This window comes from Ceratosolen solmsi, unplaced genomic scaffold (assembly GCF_000503995.2).
Source record: "Ceratosolen solmsi marchali unplaced genomic scaffold, CerSol_1.0 scaffold56, whole genome shotgun sequence".
Classification (NCBI taxonomy): domain Eukaryota; kingdom Metazoa; phylum Arthropoda; class Insecta; order Hymenoptera; family Agaonidae; genus Ceratosolen; species Ceratosolen solmsi.
The window spans coordinates 3,562,322-3,582,845 of NW_011948425.1; the positions used below are offsets into that span (position 1 = coordinate 3,562,322).

General features: G+C 32.8%; 1 protein-coding gene across 6 annotated transcripts in view; it reads right to left on the reverse strand.

The window, feature by feature from the left end:
* Nucleotides 1-360: 360 nt before the first annotated feature.
* GluClalpha (glycine receptor alpha 1) overlaps nucleotides 361-20,524 on the reverse strand; it is a 120,541-nt gene continuing 100,377 nt past the window's right edge. For 3 of the 6 annotated variants that reach the window (XM_011500341.1, XM_011500340.1, XM_011500339.1), the window contains exons 5-11: nucleotides 5,919-5,988; nucleotides 5,472-5,625; nucleotides 4,420-4,502; nucleotides 4,159-4,293; nucleotides 3,901-4,053; nucleotides 2,663-2,937; nucleotides 361-998 (exon numbers count right to left, since the gene is read on the reverse strand). In XM_011500341.1, coding sequence (XP_011498643.1) covers nucleotides 711-998; nucleotides 2,663-2,937; nucleotides 3,901-4,053; nucleotides 4,159-4,293; nucleotides 4,420-4,502; nucleotides 5,472-5,625; nucleotides 5,919-5,988 — 1,158 coding nt within the window. In that variant the 3' untranslated portion in view covers nucleotides 361-710. The remainder of the gene's footprint in view (nucleotides 999-2,662; nucleotides 2,938-3,900; nucleotides 4,054-4,158; nucleotides 4,294-4,419; nucleotides 4,503-5,471; nucleotides 5,626-5,918; nucleotides 5,989-20,524) is intronic. The other 3 variants (XM_011500343.1, XM_011500342.1, XM_011500344.1) reach the window with 2 other exon arrangements.

Below are 20,524 nucleotides of genomic sequence, written 5' to 3' on the forward strand. Positions count from 1 at the left end.
GCTCGAGCTGGGCATTGGCTGGAGCTGCTCCGGGGGCGGCGTCGGCGTGGAGTGTCGACGCGAGCCGGGCAGCGAGGCCAAGGGCAGCGCGAGGCTCGGGCTTCGGGACCTTGAGCGTGAACGGGACCTGGACCGGGAGCGCGAGCGTCTCGAGTGTAGGCTCGCCCGGGAGCAGCTGCTTCTCTCGAAGGGCTCGTGACTCTCGCTCTCCGTAATCGAGGACGAGGAGGGCGAATGCGAGCGCAATAGCTGTTGTTGTTGTTGTTGTTGTTGTTGTTGTTGTTGTTGTTGTTGTTGTTGTTGCTGCTGGTGTCCTTGTAAATGCTGCTGCTGCTGTTGCTGTTGTTGTTGCTTCATAGATGCGCGATGATGCTGGTGATGGTTATGGGGATGCTGCTGGTGAGGGGTCGATCGTTGGGACGAGTGTGAACGGGGCGGGGAGGGCGAGGGACTTGGCGATTCTTCGTCTTGTCTCTGCTGGTGCTCGTGATGATGATGATAGTGGTGGTGATGATGGGAATGGTGAGGATGATGGTGGTGGTGGTGATGGTGTTTGTGTTGCGAACGCGAGGTTCGGCTACTGTTACCGCTACCGGTTTTGCCTACGTGGCTGGAAGTGGCCGAGGACGACGAGGCCGTCGCACGGGGTTGGGAGTAATAGAGGTGGCCGCGTGCCAGGTTCCTTGATCCGAGCGCTTCATCGTCGAGGCTTACTCGCCATCCGCTTCCTCCCGAAATAGGTACGTTGACCAGTACGCGAGATTGAACAGCGCGAATACGAGGGGGAATATTATCCGCGCGATGACGTCGATGCGCTTGGACCTCGTCGGGAACTTGGACAGCCACGACCTGCAGCAGTTTTTTTTCGGCGGTTGCGTATGTATTTCGCACTGCGGCATCTTCTCCATAGACATGCTGTCTTCCTCCTGCCGTACCAGAGGCTTCTGGAAGAAATGCGCTGCCTTTGATTTCCAATCTGGCGCCAGTGGCGGCAAGTTCTTCGTGGGGTTAATTGGGAACGAGAAGTAGAGAGAGAAGAAAACAAACAAAAAAATACGCTAAGTTTTCTCGTGCTAATTTTTTCATTTTTATAGTTGCAGTAAGACGCCACGTCGTCACCGCTAGTTCAACTATCCAACCAACTCTCGTTTCAATTTGCTGTCGCGTATAATTACGTCCGATCAAAGCGTGGAGCGAGCGAGGCAGACGATCCTCTTGGCTTGGTTGGAGTTGGTATAGTGTTGTACTACTGGTACGACGCGATGAATGCGTGTCGCAAGGACATTAAATCGAGAGTCTCCTTTTTGTCAAATGAAATATTAGTTTGATGTCGCAATCTCGCATCCCCGGTGCTTTGCTTTTCACTTCTTTCACTTACGTTTAAGTAGCTTACGCTATCGACGAATTAATTTGCCGGATTATATTTTTAGGACGGACTTATTAGCGTTACAGGCAATGGATCTTAATTTTCATAGATCCTCGGCTGTTCTCTATGATTTTTCCATTCATCGGTCAGAATAAAGAACAATAATACATCTCATCAATTTCGCGTCTCTTCGCCCAAGTAATTATTCAATAATTAATTTAATATTAATATTGATGTCCCTCTCTCTCAATTTGAACATAATTGAATGTAAGCTGTTTGAGTTTATAATTGGAGGCAGCTTAAACATCATTCATTCTTTTAATTAACATAGATATACCTTTAAGATAGAATTTTTGTAATACTGATAGTATTCATTTAAATTTACTCCAGTGGTATTAGAGAATAAAAGTTTATAATTCATGTTTGTCCGTAGTACTTTAAATGAGGGACGACCGAGTTCTTCATTTACCACGGAAGTCAACGTTTCCTTAAGACGTCTCCTCCTTACACCGGAGAAACTATATCTACGCGCAAACTTTGTATTAAATTTTTGAGAAATTCTTTCCCCTTTAAATGAAAAAGAATTTCTTAAACTAATATACATTTAATGAATTAAAAATAAAGTAAGATCAACTTTCATTTTTAACGCGTAAAAGTCTTATTTAAATAAGTAGTTTTAATCCTATTTACCAAAGCATTAATTTAAAAGCCGTCGATATTCTTTAAATACTTACGATAACGCGTTTGTTTCTTTATTTAGCCATATTATTAATATCAATGTTTTTCATACAAAAACAAAACAAAACAAAAACAAAAAAAAAAAAAACCGATTCTGCCTATCCGCGAACTTTTTAACTACTCTCGCGTACCGACAGGCTATCTCCAGTAATTTCACAAATGCCAATCGATCACGACAGCGACCACTGCTAAACTGATTAAAAAAGTAATATTTCCAAAGACCTTGGATAAACATTTGTCACAATCATAAATTCACGTCAAATTACGATAATTACAGATAAATCGGTGATTTAAATGCACCACAAGTCTATGGCTTATTGATAAGGCCTAATGTGTCTTGCTTTATTTATCACTCAGTCGAATCACTTGAGAAAAAGAAAATAAGAAAAAAAGAGAGTTAAACAGTCGGTTATCTAACGATTCGAACGAGACACTTTCTCATCCCTAGAAATTCCCAGAGTATCGTATATTTGTAAATAATAATAACGGAGACTCTCGATCTTCGCAGACATTATTTGAACGCAACTGCTTACAAGTGCGAATCGAACAAACACTGACCATAGAGAAGTTAGTGGCGCCGTCAGGCTCGAACGGCTCCGAGGCCGGATCGACGGACGACGAGTGCTCCATTTTCTGGTACAGCTTCTTCATATTCTCGCGGTGGATGTCGCTACGCGAGGCGTAATTCACGAGGGCGAACTCGAGCAGCGCCCCGAACACAAAGGTTAGGCAGACGCCTGTCCAGACATCGATGGCCTTGGTGTAGGAGACGGGCGGCAGAGATGCGTTTATGCCGGACGTCTGCGTAGCCATTGTCAGTAAAGTTGTCACTCCTGTTGGATCGATGAGAGAAGAAAAAAATGATAATAATGATGATGATGATGATGATGATGATGATGATGATGATGATAGAGGAGGACACTTGGATGTATTATATTAGTGGTGATGTAGGGTAAGCCAAAGGGACGCGCGTCCCGACACTTGATCGATCGTCTTTATTCATTTCTGTCTGTCGTTTATCATTTTGTCCTCGGATTTTATGACAATCGTTTAGGTTACTTTCTATCTGTCTCTCTCTCTCTCAGTGTGTTACTTTCTTGCTCCCCTAGCATTATTTACAATTTATTTGATTTTTTGGCATTGTTAGCTGGTTCAAAGGCGTTAAAAACGTTCATGTAACATACAACAAAGTCTCAAATTACATTTAATCTTTTTGGTTCAATAAAAAAAAAGAAGAAAAAAAAATAGAAAAAAGAAAGAAAGAATGAAGAAAAACACGAAGAATTTATGAAAAAAAAAAAAAAAAAAAAAAAAAAAAAAAAAAGACAAAGCAGAATTATATTTAGAATATTGTATCTAAATTATTATAATACTCATTTGACGTATAAAGCAGAGAATTTGCTCTTTATCATTGGTAATTCTGTGGGTTCGTGGCGTACGATTATTTTTAATTATTAATTAACTTAGAGCTCGTTATTTATAATGTATGCTAATACTTTGTAAACGCTCTGTGACAATATTCAAGATATTTCGGTACAATTAGTAACTTTTCGTTTACTTTATATTCTAATTTTTCTTTCCGTTCTTTCTTTCCTTCTTTCTTTCATTTTCTTTTTCTTTTTTGTTCATCTATACCGATACGCTTTTAGTTAACGGCGAATTGGAATTGTCAGACTTTAAAAACATACTCACGTAATATGGTTATAAAAGTTTTCCGTATAATCAAGAGGCTTTATATGTAAGAGGAGGAAAAGTAGAGGGGAGGAGGACTGGTAAAAGAGACAAGCCGTGTTTACCCAAGGATACGCGAGCCGGTACGGCACTTTGATCCAACCAGAAGGACACCCAGGAGACAATGACTAACATACAGCAGGGTATGTAAATCTGGATGAGGTAGTAACTGAACTCTCGTTTGAAAAGCAGATCCACCTTCAAGCAGCTGTACTCCCCTGAAAATCAGAAAAGAGTGGTCGGTTAAATACATGCATAGATTCGCTTGATACCGATGATTACGTTTACTTAATGTAATCGGAGAGACTGGTCGGGGGGCTTACCGGTATTTGTTTTGCTGTTGCAATAATCCGTTAAATACTTTTCGAGCGTGAATCGCGGTAGATGCAGATTTTTAACTACCTGAACGGGATCGCCCTCTTTCCACAAGAACACTAGATCCGCCGTAGTCCATCCGTCTATAATTTTCGTTTTAAAGAAAGTTTATTCGATTAAGTAGGACTCACTTTTCTGTTTGCTCGTTCCTTCAGAGCCGTCGGCAGAGTGGAAGGAAGATATTAAGCGAAAAATTTTTGCATACTTACAGCTGGCCATTCTCAAAGAGCATATTTGACGATCGAGAGGATAGAGTTTGAGATTCATCGGACATGATAGGGTCAGTGATATTCTGTGAATAAACAAAAAAACTTTTTAATTTCATTTGGATTTCAGTAGCATTGTTTTTCTTTTTTCTTTTTCCTTGGTGTATCATATCTGCACGCATATGTTAAGAAAAAACAGGCACGAGTCCTTTGTGCAAATGTATATAATTATTTTCAATTAAATATGAAAAAAAGTCTACGACAGCATGAATCTCTATATTGTTTGCTGTTAGCACAAAAGTTTATATTCAATGTATTCTTTTTAAGTTGTTTCTTTACTTAGGACATTAGAAACTTTGAAAAACACTTGATTAATTAATAGCTTTTGTATTTGAAGAAGAAAGAAAAAAGAAAATATCTTCCACAGTAAACATGATAATTAATATGAAAGCATATTGTGATAGAAATTAAATTTAATCGAATTTACTAAAAATTATGTTAATGAATAATTTTGTGATAAATTCAATGAAAATATAAAATAACGATATGTAGTATAAATTTATAATTATCATCTACTTTCTTATTTTACTCAAATATGACAAGTGTTTATTCGTACGAAAATACTAATTGCTAATTTCATTAAATATTGTTATTTTGAATTAATTGAAATTCTCATCCAGAGTTGCTATGAATTTACTATCCAACCGATAATAATTTCATTAATTATTTATAGTACAATAGGAGGAACGTATTAAAAAAAAAAAAAAAAAAAAAAAAAAAACAAAAAGTAAAAAAAAAACAAGTTTTTTTTTTTTTTTTTTTTTTTTTAACATTATACACAAGACTCTTTGTAAATTCTATGTATGTAAATTGGATTTCCATTACACAAAGACTTGGCAAATCTTTAACATTGTAATATCAGAAGAACATTAGAGTGTTGTCGATTGCCTCTTAATTAAGTGTCTCATTCTTTTCATTCCTTTCTTCTCCGTCATCTAACGCACTATTAATTAATGCAAGTGTTACGTGTATACATGTACATAAAAATATATTACCGTATACTGTAAAGTACCGATCCATCCGGGAAGATTCGTATATATACGTTCGGCATGATGATGTTGTGAAAATGTCCTTCCTTCTCGTTTGCGAAAAACAGATCGGGCATCCATACTCGACTCGCGTCGGTGAGAGTGAGATATTTAAGTTTCCCTTTGCAGAAAAGTGTTCAGTGAGCTACTATAATTCCGTTACTTTATGAATAATTTCGACAAGACTCGTATTTCATTAAATAAAATTTCTCCTAAATTTATGAGACTTAATTTAGAATTAAAATTCGTAACAACATTTTAACAGGCATTATAACTGAAATTCAAAGTTTATTTGTTAAACTAAGTTAAAGTAGTGGTTATTTTTAATCTAATTTTAATTCGAGTGGAGCGAAAGTTTTACCCTTTCTTAATAATTTAATTAAGTATTTTATGATTTGGTAAATATAAACTTACCACCGAAGTCGTTAAATTGGAGTCTTTCGTCAACCCATTGTTCTCGGAATGTCAACTGAACGGAATATTCCTGGGGACAAATGCATAGTACTTAGTCGGTTCTCTTTGTTATTCGAAAATATTATTAGCCAAAATAGTAAGAAGTTCTAGTTTAATGCAATTTTGTGATTAGTTTTGTATTCTTTTGTGAATCAAATTGAAAATTACGCGATTACATGGGATTTTAATGTGAATATTTATCGTTTGCTTTCATAACGCAAATACATTTAAACATAAACTACCTTTGGAATATATATTTACATTGAAAATCAAGATAAAATTTCCGAAATTCATGTATTTATCCTAATAAGAATTCAACATTAAAATCCCTCCTTTTACTTAAACGATAAGAAATGAATAAAATTATGCAGTGTATATAGTTATCTGATCTGTGCATGTGAAATTATAAAAGTAAACTGATAAAGGGCGCGAATGAAATTGAGAAGTTGTATTTGAGATTTAACGATGAAAGAGAGTAACGAACGTTTCGACATAAAAAAAAATTTGAACATCAATTCTCTTTTGATAAGTTAAGAAAGTGTTCGCTAATGAAAATTATTGTTTTAATTGACTTAACAATCGTAGCATTACATAAATTTGCAACATTCTCATAATTACATTTGCGTTATTTATTCTTGTTTTAGTGAATTCATGCTGCTATTATTAAGGCTAGACCTCACTTACTGCTTACGCTAAAAAGTCATATATTCATATTTTATTATTTATTACAGCTGTTATTTAGTCAATTTGAACATTCATGGTAATTAACCAAATTTCATAAATCTTCGGTAAAGTGAGTTGAGACGAGAACGATGCGAGTATATGTCGACTTAATGAAATGACAAAAATGTTTTATTGAAAATGTTATGGTTATCCGAGCTTAATAAAGAATCTTAATGTAATGCTGTAACGCAGTAGTGAGAGTCGAATGTTGTCAGGTTAGTAGCGTTTTATTGTATAGAAGCTTAATTTTATTTGAAAATACTTGAAATATATAGCGAATTGCTTTCCCTTTTTTACGTAAGCGAAGCCAATGTTTTGATTGTCCAGGTCCAATGCTCGCATATCGACCTGTCATGCATGTAATCTAGTTAAAAAGATAATAATACTATAAAAGAAAGGGGAAAGCAACGTTAAACAATATAACGGGCAGTCGAAAAGCACGATGCCTCCAACGATTATTATATAAAATCCAAAGCTTTTTCTCATTGTTATATATATATATATATAATATAGCAAGCTAAAAAGCGCGCAAGCATTAAATTCATTTTATTGGCATATGTACAAATAGGCAAAAAAACAAAAAAAAAAAAAAAAAACAACAACCATGCATAAGCGTGGGCGAAAAATGCTGAAGCAGCAAAACACAGAAACGGTATGTGCATTTAAATGCTGCACGGACAGAAAAAAAAGCATATGTAAGAGAAGAAATGCATATTATTATGTAAGATATGATCATTTCTAAAGCTTCTACGAGTCGTTCGGAAGCTCCTCTACGTATACTTATTACGTGAAAAACGTGCAGTTTAGCTCACAGTTTGAACCGCAGCTCGTTGGTCTCTGGACATAATCACCGTGTCTTCTTCTATCTACTTGTGAGCGCGAGTCTCTTTCTTTACCGTCTCGCATATTCGTAAACATTTTTTTAACATATGCAATTTTTCTTTATTTTTTCATTTCTCTCGATCAATCATTTCCGATTGATGCAGAATTTGTGGAATTGAAGAATAAGGATTCGAGGATATATTATTATGTTTAATTCATAATGTAAATAGAATTATTTTAGTAACTGCATTCGTATATTAAAAGCACCACGTTCTTTTTATAATTGAATCGACCCTAATTACTAAATAATTAACGAGTATACTTTGTCATTTATAATTCGTGAATGCCGATTGATTGTGATTATGAAAGCCATTGATTTGAACGAGGCGAACGCGTCACGATTGATCCAGTCAAATGTCCTAAAAAGTTCATTTTGTCATCGTATTATTCAGTATCGCTGTTTATCTCATAACGCCAAGTGATTAGAAAAATTTTCCTTACACCATTATGCCATTAAAAATTCATGGTCGATAATGCTAGATTATTTCGAGTACGCGAACGTATAAAATAACAGTTGTAAACTAGTACTATCGCAGGATAGCAGCAGTCGTCCTAAATATAAGGAGCAATGGATTATTTACGATCACTCGCGTGCATACATAAGCTCGAGAGGTCGTAGCGAGTGCGTTGATTAAAGTAAACATGATACGCGCTTTCGAGATAAAGCTCCGAGCAATTAAACCTTCTGTTTTATCGCGCACGTATGCTCTGCGTCTCTATTACCGGTTTTTTTTTTCTCGCATAAACTTGGTTACGCGGGAGACGGTAGTTGCGACTCAGGCTCGAAATTGCATCATATTGACAAAGGAGGAGAATAACAAGGGAAATTCAAAGGAGAGAGAATCAAGGTATACAGTAGGAAAACTCAATGTTGAAGAAAGGAAAAAATTATAAAGTAATATTGTTTTGTGTATATTTACATGATAAGAGGACAGGAGCATACAAGTGAAATTACTCGTTTGCCTTTTTTCCTTTTTACCTTTTTAAATATATACATATTTTGTTCACCGATCGTCGATCTTTCCACGTATTTATAAATACGCGAATGATGCATTTTGTGCTTTAGTGTAAATGTCAAGTATATCGCACCATGTCTCACCTTCTATTCTTTAGATATTTTGATAGATTTGCCACCAATAAATGTCGCCTACTTATAAAATATCCCGAGGGATGTGCGATTATGTGTGTCTTGATTATCTTTGGATTGATACAAAAAAAAAAAAAAAAAAAAAACTAAATGCAAGCATCTTCTCTACTATGACATAGTGTTCATTCGATCAAATGATAAATAAATAAGTCGATATTTTCATTGATTATTCACATGTAGTGACGGTCACGTTAATATTCAATATGCTGATGATTGACCTTGAAAGAAAAAAAAAACCAGCTAACTACGTGATTCTGTGATACATTCAATCTTTAATAGTTATTCATCTATCATTGATTCTTTAGAATTATTTATATAACGAAGTACGACGTACAGACGCAAAGGTAATAATAAATATTTATATTATTTAATTTATAAGATGTAGAATGTCTTTATGAAGCAATGCGATTGTAATTTTCATCCTATCGTCTTATTTGCTTAACAATTATTATATATATATATATATATATATATATATATATATATATATATATATTTAAAGTTCGTTTAAAAGAAAGAGCTTTAATTTAGAATATTTGAATGATTGTATTTGTGAAGCTCAATATTTATTTATAGAGAAAAAAGAAAGATATGAAGAAAAAAATTGAGTGTACGCTGCTATGTCGATTAAGAATTAGAAATTTATTCATTATTAAATAAATGTTTCATAAAATATATATGAAAACGCATACAAGTCGATAATATCGTTCTTAAATATATATATTTTAAGTCGTAAATATTAATTTTTATAAAGAATACGCTTAAACTTTAATTAAACATAAGAATTTAATTGCACTTTTTAAATACAGATTACCTATTTTCGTATAACGAATACGGAATTTTTTTATTTTCCATGGTACAGGATAAATATAACCTATAATGTAAATATATCGGAAATAAATCTGATTTATAGAAATTCTCCGACACTGTCTGCTTACTCTGTATTATTCAGCAGAATATACAATATTTTTGAACGAAACAAGAGCGCGATGTGTAATAAAGCAATTACAGAAGAATGTACAATATAGATTACCGACGCGTACAGTCACAGTACGCTCAGTTAAGCAAATTAACTTTACAACTTACAAACATATAATGAGCCTGTCGAGAACAGAATAATGTCAAATATTAGCATAAATAAATCATATTGCAGTAATTTCATACAATTGCAGTATATGGGGAAGGATTTAACTCGCTGACATTCACTAGCACTAACTTTTGTCACACGCATTGCTTTTACGTTTATCGAAAGCTAAGACCATAATTTTTTATTCAATTTTATACAAAAATTTCGCGATAAATAATTGCCTAACTGCATCGTTCATTCGGATAGTGTTGGAGCATTTTTCCAACAAATTCAATTCACCGCCTCTATTGCCAAACGTCAGCTAATTGTCATCAAACCTTATTAATTGTGCTCGTCGAAATTGCAAAGTAACATCCTCTTAAAAGTATGGCTAACACTTGTGCACTTGGACTGCGCACAAAAAACGTTAATTTTTTATGTGCGAACTTGTCTTTTCATGCACGGGGATTAACGGCTTGAAAATTCAAGTAAAAATTCCTGAATCATTTTAAAGCTCGAAAACCTGCTTATATCAAGCAGCTTTTTTACGCTTCCTGTAATGTTCATTGAAACTTATTACATCAGATCACCTATTTTTCTACGAAACTTGTAGAATTAAATTAAACGTACAATTGAAATAAATATTACACTAAGGTAATTTAAAAGCGATCATTATTAGTCAATATTTTTTTTTATGTTTCTGCCATTATTCTTGATGTTAGTAATTATATGTGATTAAATGATAGATTACAAAAAAAAAAAAACAAATATGCCATTTAAGTTATTGAGGTAGCAGTACTAAGCGATTGTACATTAACTTTTAATTATTATTATAGATGGAATAATCCGTTATTATTACTTTGTATACTCTTACACGTGGCGAATATAAAACTAACTTACACAAGCTCTTCCCTAATCTTAATTGAATCCAAGGAATAGCATAAACGTATATCATTTATATGAATATCAAGAAATCATAAGAACATTTATTGCTTTTTTTGCCTCATCATAATCTTACGAAAGATCTTATAATTTATAGGAAAAGATTAGCTCTGGCACGGAAGTGAGCGAGATAAAAGAAGAAAATTATTTCGATAGAAAAAACAGAGGAGTATGACGTCTATTACGAATTTTACGAGATGTATAACCGAATAAATATAAATAATCGCAAACGTAAACGCAGTTGATGATGTTGCGTTTGTGCTTTGACTACGAGTCCCGACTTATACGAGAAATACATTCACCCAAATCAGTGTATAATAAGGCCGGGTGGGTGGGCACTTTAGCTCATATATTTATTTACGATAGGGACATCGATGGTAAGCCAACTAGATTTTGTAGTCGACGTTTGTTTAGATAAAATACAGATAAAAGGAAGGAGGAAAGTAAAACGAGAGGGAGAGAGATATGGTAGTTATTTAAATGCTTGGCTCGAGATTCTCAGGCATCTCTCCCTTGCTCTCCTCTCTCTCCTCCTCCTCCTCCTCCTCTTTCGCACTCCTCCCTTTGTTTCGTGTATTCGCGGGAGCGGAACAATACGCGTGCACACGGGCTTACGCAATTCATGTACAGTAGGTATATTGCGAGTACATTGCCCCGCTTCGTTGGTGAATGTGCGCACGTTCGCATGCGAGCGGCACAAAATAGGAGCAAAATATTCAGGTAGCGCGCGACAGGGTCTAGATTCCGCGTACTGTAATGGATATTAAACCAGGATTATGGTGCTTTTCTTCTATCTTACTTTCCCTCGGCCCTCTCATTTGCCTCGACTACATCACCCGCGGCGCTTGCCGAAAGAGAAAGAGAGATATTACGACGATTGACAGTGGAGGAGAGACGACGTTGGTAACGTTGCGTTCGCGCCTTTTTTTTATTAGCGCATCCGAATGATACGGTTCGCCTAAGCTTTCAAAGGCCGTTTGTTCTAATAATTATAAACATGCCGAGCGAATATACTCGGATCGATGCTTATGCAATTGTATTTCATACAAAGATAATAAACCAAACGCTTCGTCTCACTGTATTTGTCAAGAACAGCGTACAAGTTTAACGAACAATGTAAAAACGAGCCGAATACAATGCGCACTATGGTCTTATTTTCGAGGCTACAAGTACTCCACAAATATATATATATATACATACATACATACATACATATATATATATATATATATATATATATATATATATATATATATATATATACAAACATATATATATATATATATATACAAACATATATATATATATATATATAGGTGTACTAGTATATACATGATTGTGCGCAGTATTTTGACATTATGGATTTATCCAGAGCAATGACGAATGCTAGAAATTATTGTACGACATATGTCAAATACTTTTTTAAAAAGACGACGCTTTCTTATTACTATTATTATTATTATTATTATTATTATTATTATTATTAGCAGCAGATGTAAAATTAACAATGGATTTTTAACTGAATAGTCAATTAATGTTCGGGAAGAGTTTATCGAAAACATTTAAAATAGTGAAACGAGCACTAAACCAAGATGAAGAACGATTACAACCGAGGGGGAAATCAAAGTTCAGACGTGTTTACGATCTCTACACAGATTAATCATTAAATCATTTCCGTAATGCGTATCAGTCGAAGCCATAATAAAAATCTTTAACAATATTATTTACGATCGGCGCCATTGGAGAAATAGATCGAGAGCCATTTCTGTATCCTTTATTGATGTGTATTGATACATAGGCAGTGATTATGTCAGTTCAAACTAGGCTGTGGATAACAAATCATTGAAATATCATTAAAATTCTCAATTCAAGATTGGAAAATTCAAAATTTTGATCGATGCATACGGATATTTGACGAGTGTGTAACTAAGAATTTCTGATCATCGGGTGTCACGATCATATTACGCATAAAAAGCTCACGAACCTTATTTTTATTAAGATTCACACATAATTGTTAAGTAAATTACTAAGCATTTGATATATTTATGTAATAGTAGAAAGTATAAAGTATAAAGTATAGGGTATAAATAATCGTATAAAATATAAAAAATATAAAAAACCATTATGTTTAAGGATTTATATTTTATAATTAAAAGATTATAAATTAAAATAGAGGATTGAAATGAGGTAAACAAAAAAAAAAAAAATAAAAAAAAAAAAATTAATAATCCGATCTGTCATTAATATTTATCTTAATGTGGTTAATGTAGAAATATCAGATGAATATGAAAACACGATGTGAGATTATAAAAAAATTAATTAAATATTTAAGGCAAGATAATTGAATTTTAATCAAATGTAAAGAGCGAATTTTTTTATAAAGAAAATTCATCCCTCTAATAAAACCGAATTTCAATATTAACAAATACAATTTTCCATTTGTTAATTGGGTTATAAAACAAGAAGAAATAAAAATCCCTTTGAGACAGTCTATCAATTGAAAATAAAACAATTTATGTCTGTATATCCTTTAACAAATAATTTGAGTAGACAGAGTAATTTTGAAAAAAAATCAGAAAACATCTTGAATTCTTAATTATTTCTGACGATTTCACTCAGACTAGCGTGCAACCCACAATCCATAAATAATCCAGAGTCAAACAAGCATATATGAATTAATTGAAAAATCAGATTATTTTCCAGAATCGAGAAACTCATTTTTCTGACACTAAATACGACGCTGTATAAATATAAATCATTTACAAATTCAAAATTAAGTTCTGAAAATAAACTTTGAGTTTTTTGCCACATCGTTTTTAAAGTGACAGATACGTTAAACGAAGTTGATAATCCTCGAGAAATGTCGTTCGTTGAGTGAATGTGAACATTGTGAACAGAATGAAAGTGAACAAAGATTAACATATACTACTCAAGTGACAAACGTATAATATTTAAAATTGAGAAAAGACATATTTTTGGCCTCAAATTAATAGTTTGCGACTCATGAATCACAACACAAATACATCACTAGGATATTATTAACAGGACCGCTAAATCGACAATTAGGTAAACATAATGAGCGATACGTATTTGATAATTTTCGGTAAAACTATAGAATATCGACCCTCGAAATGACAACGTTTTGCCATAAACTGCGATATTTGGCAGACTTAATATTGATATGTTATTTTTGAAAATATTAATAATTCAACTCCTGTTGCATTATCATTGAAATGGATTGAAGCAATGTGCAGTAGCGCATTGCACGAACTGTACTAATCGATATTATCATTCGTAAAGTTTCATACGAAATGTCCCAATATTAGCTGTCACTCCTATCACTACTAGTTTAAGAGCGAATGGCGGCGAATTTCGATCAAGAGAGGTAAGCTGATTCGTTGGACGGGTCCAGAATTTCGATGGGCAAGAGTTTACGTCTCATTACCAACGATCGGCTGCATCGCATCAAATACAATTCAACGTGATCTATGGTTGACTTTATGGAATAGGAGGATATAAGACCACCATCTCGCCAATAAGGTTGTATGGGGAAATTGACCTATTGCACTCCCATACATCGTCCTCGTCGACAATTCTTATAATGTTCGAAATATTCAAATAAATATGCGTGTTGGTGATCGGGGTCGATAATGAAATTGTCAAATGTGCCTGAAAATGTTTAAATCTTAAATTGTCCCTTAATTTTATGACCACTAGAATAGAATATATGATGATTCTCAGACTTTTATTTCAATTAATCCACAACCACGCATGTTATCTTGCAAAATAACAATACTATAGGACTGATTTTTTTTCAACTAACAACCCATTGGATAAAGTGTCAAAAATCTTATATACAAAGTCACTTTGCTGACACATTACGAATTAATATGACAAGAGTAGTGATTTTTATCTATGAATTTGCCTTTTTTTTTTTTCTATTGACAGTTCCATATATATATATATATATATATATATATATATATTTATTACATAATACATAATAAAAGGATTAACGATTAATACGAACAGAATCGAGTATTTTTGAAAATTATATTTCTGAAAATCAATAAAGAGAATCAATAAAATATTATTGCGTCTTATCATTTGAAGACATACTTTAAAGTAATGAGAGATATGTCGGATTATAGTAATTTTCTTCTCATTTCGTTCTCAAACATTCTCGTTACGTCATTAGTAATAATATAAATACCACATTAAATAAAATCAGATCTTATATTTCGCTTATACATTATTTCATTTGAAATGGAAGAGTAATTTTTTTATTTTTTATCAATTTGATGTAACGATTCATAATATCATACGAGTGTTTTTATAATTTATAATAAAATACTTAATAAGGTAGAGTGACGCGAATGAATAAGGACGAAGATGTGCCGAACGTTTATTCCTAGGGCATTCTCAAAAGGATATTTAGAGACTAAACTTTTCACAAATTATATGACCTCACAACCACCATCCATTGATTGCGCTCAATCAATGAAATTAAGTTACGCAGGTGGTTTTATCAGCATTGCGCTTAATTACGGTGGCCTCTGGTTATTACAATAAAATATTTCTGAACATAAAGTGCGAACGTAGTAATATTGAAAAATAAAACTTTTCAACGTTTTCCATAATTTCAAATACATGAAATAAAATGGTCTTTTTATTTTATAATAAATTAAAATGATTATCAGTATACACGCATATATTGATATTAAAATAGATATTAGTCATATGAATAAAAATAATCAAACTTTATTTAGAAATTATTTAATTTCGTGCTTGACAGAAGAGATAAATGAATTATGGAGAATAAAGTACAAATATAATCATCTCTACTAAGAAATGAACGAGCATAGTTGTAAGTAATTGACAAACAGATGAAAGTAAGGACGAGATAAATGCGAAAACGAATATAAGCAAGATTGATTGATTGATCGATCATTGATTTATGGAAAGAAAATATAGGTATTTTAAATGATAAGCACGATGTTTTGTTTATTTGTTTGTTTGTTTGTTTGTTTGTTCGTTTAATTTTTCTATGACGATTATGATGATTTTCATATTAACGAGCTAAATTCCGCATACGATATATCGCCACTTTTAGATGAGAATAGAATAGAGAAAAACGACATGATCGAACACACCTCCATAAGCACTCTCTATATCCTTTATGTAAGGCCACAAATTTCAGGACTCTTTCATTATGCCAACACTGCATTACCCGCTGTCAAATAAATCAGGCAAAAAAAAAAACAAAAAAAAGTAGAAGAGAATGTACGAGGATGTATATATTTCAACATATATATCTATATAAATTCACACGAAAATCGGGAAATTTTAAGCTTGATGTATTGCATATTTATGTTTACGTGTATACGTTTGTAAACGAATACTAAAGTCTGATGATACGTGAATACATCGTTCTGAAGAGTACATCATTGGGTGTCATTTTCTAGTACACTTGTATGCATAGACATCAAAATTTCTGCTTTTACACCTCCTTTTTTCAAGTGAACTAACTATACACCTCTTCGTTATGCACGAATTTTAGTGTTTGCACGAATCTGTATATATATATATATATATATATATATATAAATTGCGTCCTAATTTGACTGTTATATTAAACTTTTTAAGTTATTTCGTTTTCGAAAATTTACTTTACATAATACTTTATGAGAAGTTGGCTTAAAAAAATTCATTGACATAGCGATACTAATTTATGACTGATTAATAATATTAATTGATCGTGTGATATATATTAGTGGTTGATATTGGAAAAGAAGCAGAATTATAAAAAATAGCAACAGCTTTTCGTCCCTATTGTTTAGGAAAGATGTTTATATGTCCTCAATATGGCGGGAGCGTAGGAGCGTAGGATCTTGAATTACACAAGGCGACTATTAGAAAGGAGGCGAATGTTAAGTTGTTGTCTTAGCGATTATCCGTTGTTTGGGAGATCAAATGCTGCCTCAGTAGATAAGATGCTCATCTTGTTTTATTATGTTGCAAGTACAGGCTGTCCACGTGACACATTACATACATTTAATTTAATAGGTATATTTAGAATCTATTCGAGATGTAGTAGTGACATCAATAAATGTAATTGATAATTTATGAGGCTCGAAGCTTCTTACATCATCAATAGATTTGTATAAAGCGTTGACAAGCATTATTAATGATTTATATTAATCCTAAATTTCGATATGTATATGTATGTATATATATATATATATACAGATTAACATCATACAATAAGAATGGCTTTTCCTTAACAAGGCCGTCTTTACACTGTTATTTTATAAAATATTATTATTCATCATTTTTTTCTTTATTCAGTTTAATATAGATTGTATTTGTTAAGAAATTCTTTTTATTTAATTTTCATGTTTAATTAGAAAATATCATTTTTTTTCCACTATTCAAAAGGTGATAACATTACATTTACACGGATTATGACTATATTTAATTATAATTTTTCTGAAGGATTGTACTTGGTAGATAAATTTATTAACCGATTTTGAATGCGAATTTTTTAATTATAAAATTTTCTTATTAATCGGGAATAATAGAAAGTAAAGAATAATTTTTAATCGGTGAGTTGTTAATATAGAATATAAATGGGGCAATTAAATAAGAAGAATATTATATATAATTTTTTGCAATTTTAGTTGAAAACTTTTTAATAAGCATTTTCAAGGCAATTTTTATTTGAAGAAATTAATACTTCACTTATTATGAAATTCATATCTTTTAAATTATTTGCCAGTAGTACTATTAATTAGTATATTATCAATGGAGTTTTTTCAAAAGCATAAATCTCATACTTTAATGATAAATTATGCAACAATTATAAAATATATATAATTTAATGATCCCTGAAATTTTTAAATTCATTATTTTCATGTTTAAAGCCTTATCATCGAGATAAATTTGTTAGATCAAAGCCATTATAAACAGCGTAATTAAGGTGTTGAGCGTGTATGGAAGAAAGATGTATAGTAAAGATAAGTAATAAGTAAGAAAAAAAATGCAAAAGAGTAGTCGAATGAAAAAAGAAAAGTAAGTGAGAATATGCATGAAGATAAAAAGAGAAGAGAAGAGAGAGAGAGAGAGAGAGAGAGAGAGAGAGTGAGAAAGAGAGAGGAGTGATTGTATTTGCAGTGGCATGCAGCATTGGGAGTGAAAAATGTCGGATCACTTGGCTTATTTTGCAAAAGAAAAAAATAGGATAAGTGAGACGAAAAGAGTGACATAGAATAAGAGAGAGAGAGAGAGAGAGAGAGAGAGAAAGAGAACGAGAAGATGTAAGAGAAAGCTTCGTGTTCGCCCCCCCCCCTTTCTGCCGATTGAATGCAATCGGTGACGTATCTCCATTAACGATTCGACCTTCCTCCTCTTCATCCTTCCAACTTCCGAATTACCAGGTCGAGTTTCCTGCGTTCTCTCTCTCTCTCTCTCTCTCTCTCTCTCTCTCTCTCTCTCTTCTCTTCTCTGCTCTATTTCACATGTACTCACGACGTATATTGTATCGCGTTAGTATATATTGAAATGAGTCGCCTTTGCATTTGTCTGCTCTTCCTCATTCTGCCTTTCTCCCCCTCACCCCTTTGAAACACATATACACGCCTGCGCACTCACGTACACAAAGATATTGAATGGCTGTCTCTCTTCATTTCGATATCATGGGCTATGTGTTTTCATTTTCCAGGAAAAACGGCACCGAATGAAACGAATAGATAAGAAGATGTATTTTGTCCTTCTGACGACTTTCCGAGCTTTGGTCTCGTAAGTTATAACCCTTCCCCATCCATTCGCGTTCTGGTTTTGTTATTAAGCTCTCTGTTTCATTTTTTACTCTTGTTCTTGCAACCGACGTTCACACGAGGTCGAAAGCTTTTCTCATTTGGCTTTGCCAGCTGTATACCAAAGTGCATGTTATATGTACTCACGGTGTTGCGAGAAAAAGAGAGAGTGAAAAAGAGTTGGAGCTTGTCAAAGCGATAATTTCTACTTAAAGGAGAATCCTTTTCTACTTGCAGTGAGGCTCGCGCACGCCTCTTTTTTCTTTATATGCCTTCTTCATCTCTAAAGTTTTTTTTTCTCTATCACGCTTTCTTTTTTCTTCATTCAATCCAAAAAATCTTTGCAATTTAGTCGAACAATGGCGAGCGATAATTCCTCAAGTATCTTGAAATAATCGTAAAAGGCTTTCAAGAATGTTCGTAGCGCGTCGACCCTTCTAGGCCCTTCAAATATTTCATAGCGAATGATTTTTCCAGAAATTTTTCTCTCCCTCTCTCCCAATGTTTATCTTAACATTCATGACATTGAGAATATTCATAAATATAATATTTAACGGAATTTCATAGTTATCGGGGAGTCGTGAAAAATTAGCCTCATTTGTTTTCATTATGTTTTTATTACGATTTACTCGCACATCGTTCTACATGAAATCCGTTAAATTAAATATTGTTGATTAATTTTATAAAAATAAAAGCATAATTTCGCAATTTTAATATTATTCAACTGCCATTTATAGAAATGTGTTTCTTTAAGACTTATTAAAAAAAAAAAAAAAAAAAAAAATAGAAAGAAAAAGAAGAGAAGAAAAAACGGTAAAATAAATTACATCTGAATACATTTTTCTTTTTATATTGTACTATTGCGAGTCATTCTTGGAAGAATTAAAATTCTATAAAAAGTTGTCTTCAGAAGAAAACTAAAAAACAATCAAACTTTTTATCTATTCATAAAGTTTCTTATATACGTATATGTATATATGTAGAGTATTCTTAAGAGCCCTTCTTTTATTCTCTCTCCCTCTTGGTATTTTATGCCTCAATTTTCAATTTTTATGGTTAGAATACGGTGTTAAATAAATTAATAATATAAAAAAAAAAGAAGAACCATCGTATTATTTTGGATATACTTAAGCTGTGGGGTTTATAGAAAAGTTCCAACTTCGTTCGTTCCGCGTACATCTTACCAATTGCTTTAACTACAATGCTAATTTTATTGCAAAATGAGAAGTAAGAGAAAATACGAGGAAAAGGATTTTACACTCGAATATAATACTCGACGCGATGGTAGAAATGACACGGCAGCCTCGATAGAGAGAGAGAGAGAGAGCCGATAGGAACGTAGAACGAGCTGAAAGACACTATAATGCAGATGATAGTCAATTCTTTGTGGAGATTCACTAAGGTTATGGATCTCTAACTCTGAATTGTCGGGTCAATTGATCGTTATGGGAAAACTGAATTTTGCAAGCAAGCCAATAATTCTCCGTAATATTTTTACGAAACTCAAATATTTATTTATCTAAAATTGCCGGAAAACCGTGTCAAAATTAGAATGTATTGCTATTAATAATTCTGCAATATCATTGAAAAATAAAATATTATTTCCTCGCGAAAGAAGTCTTTATTCTTTTTTCATTTTTTCCTTTTTTATGATTTTCTCATTTAAAAGACATTATTTTGAAATCTTTAGAATAAAAAGATCTATTAAAAGAGTAATCTGACTTTGAAGTGGTTAAAACAAAGTGTTCTGTAAAATTTTTTTTTTTTAATAGAAAAAGTAAAGAAGTCTCCTAAATTTGAAAAAAATATTATAACATACGGGCATAGGAAACAAATTTTTTCGACTATTAAAGTATTAAAAAAAAAAAAAAATTCTGTACTATTAACTGACTATTGCCGTACCGTCGCTGAATTATAAAGTGATAAAGAAGAGCGCGTAGATTTTGTCTAAAATGAAAATTCAAAAGGATTTTGTTTAATTTAAATATATTCT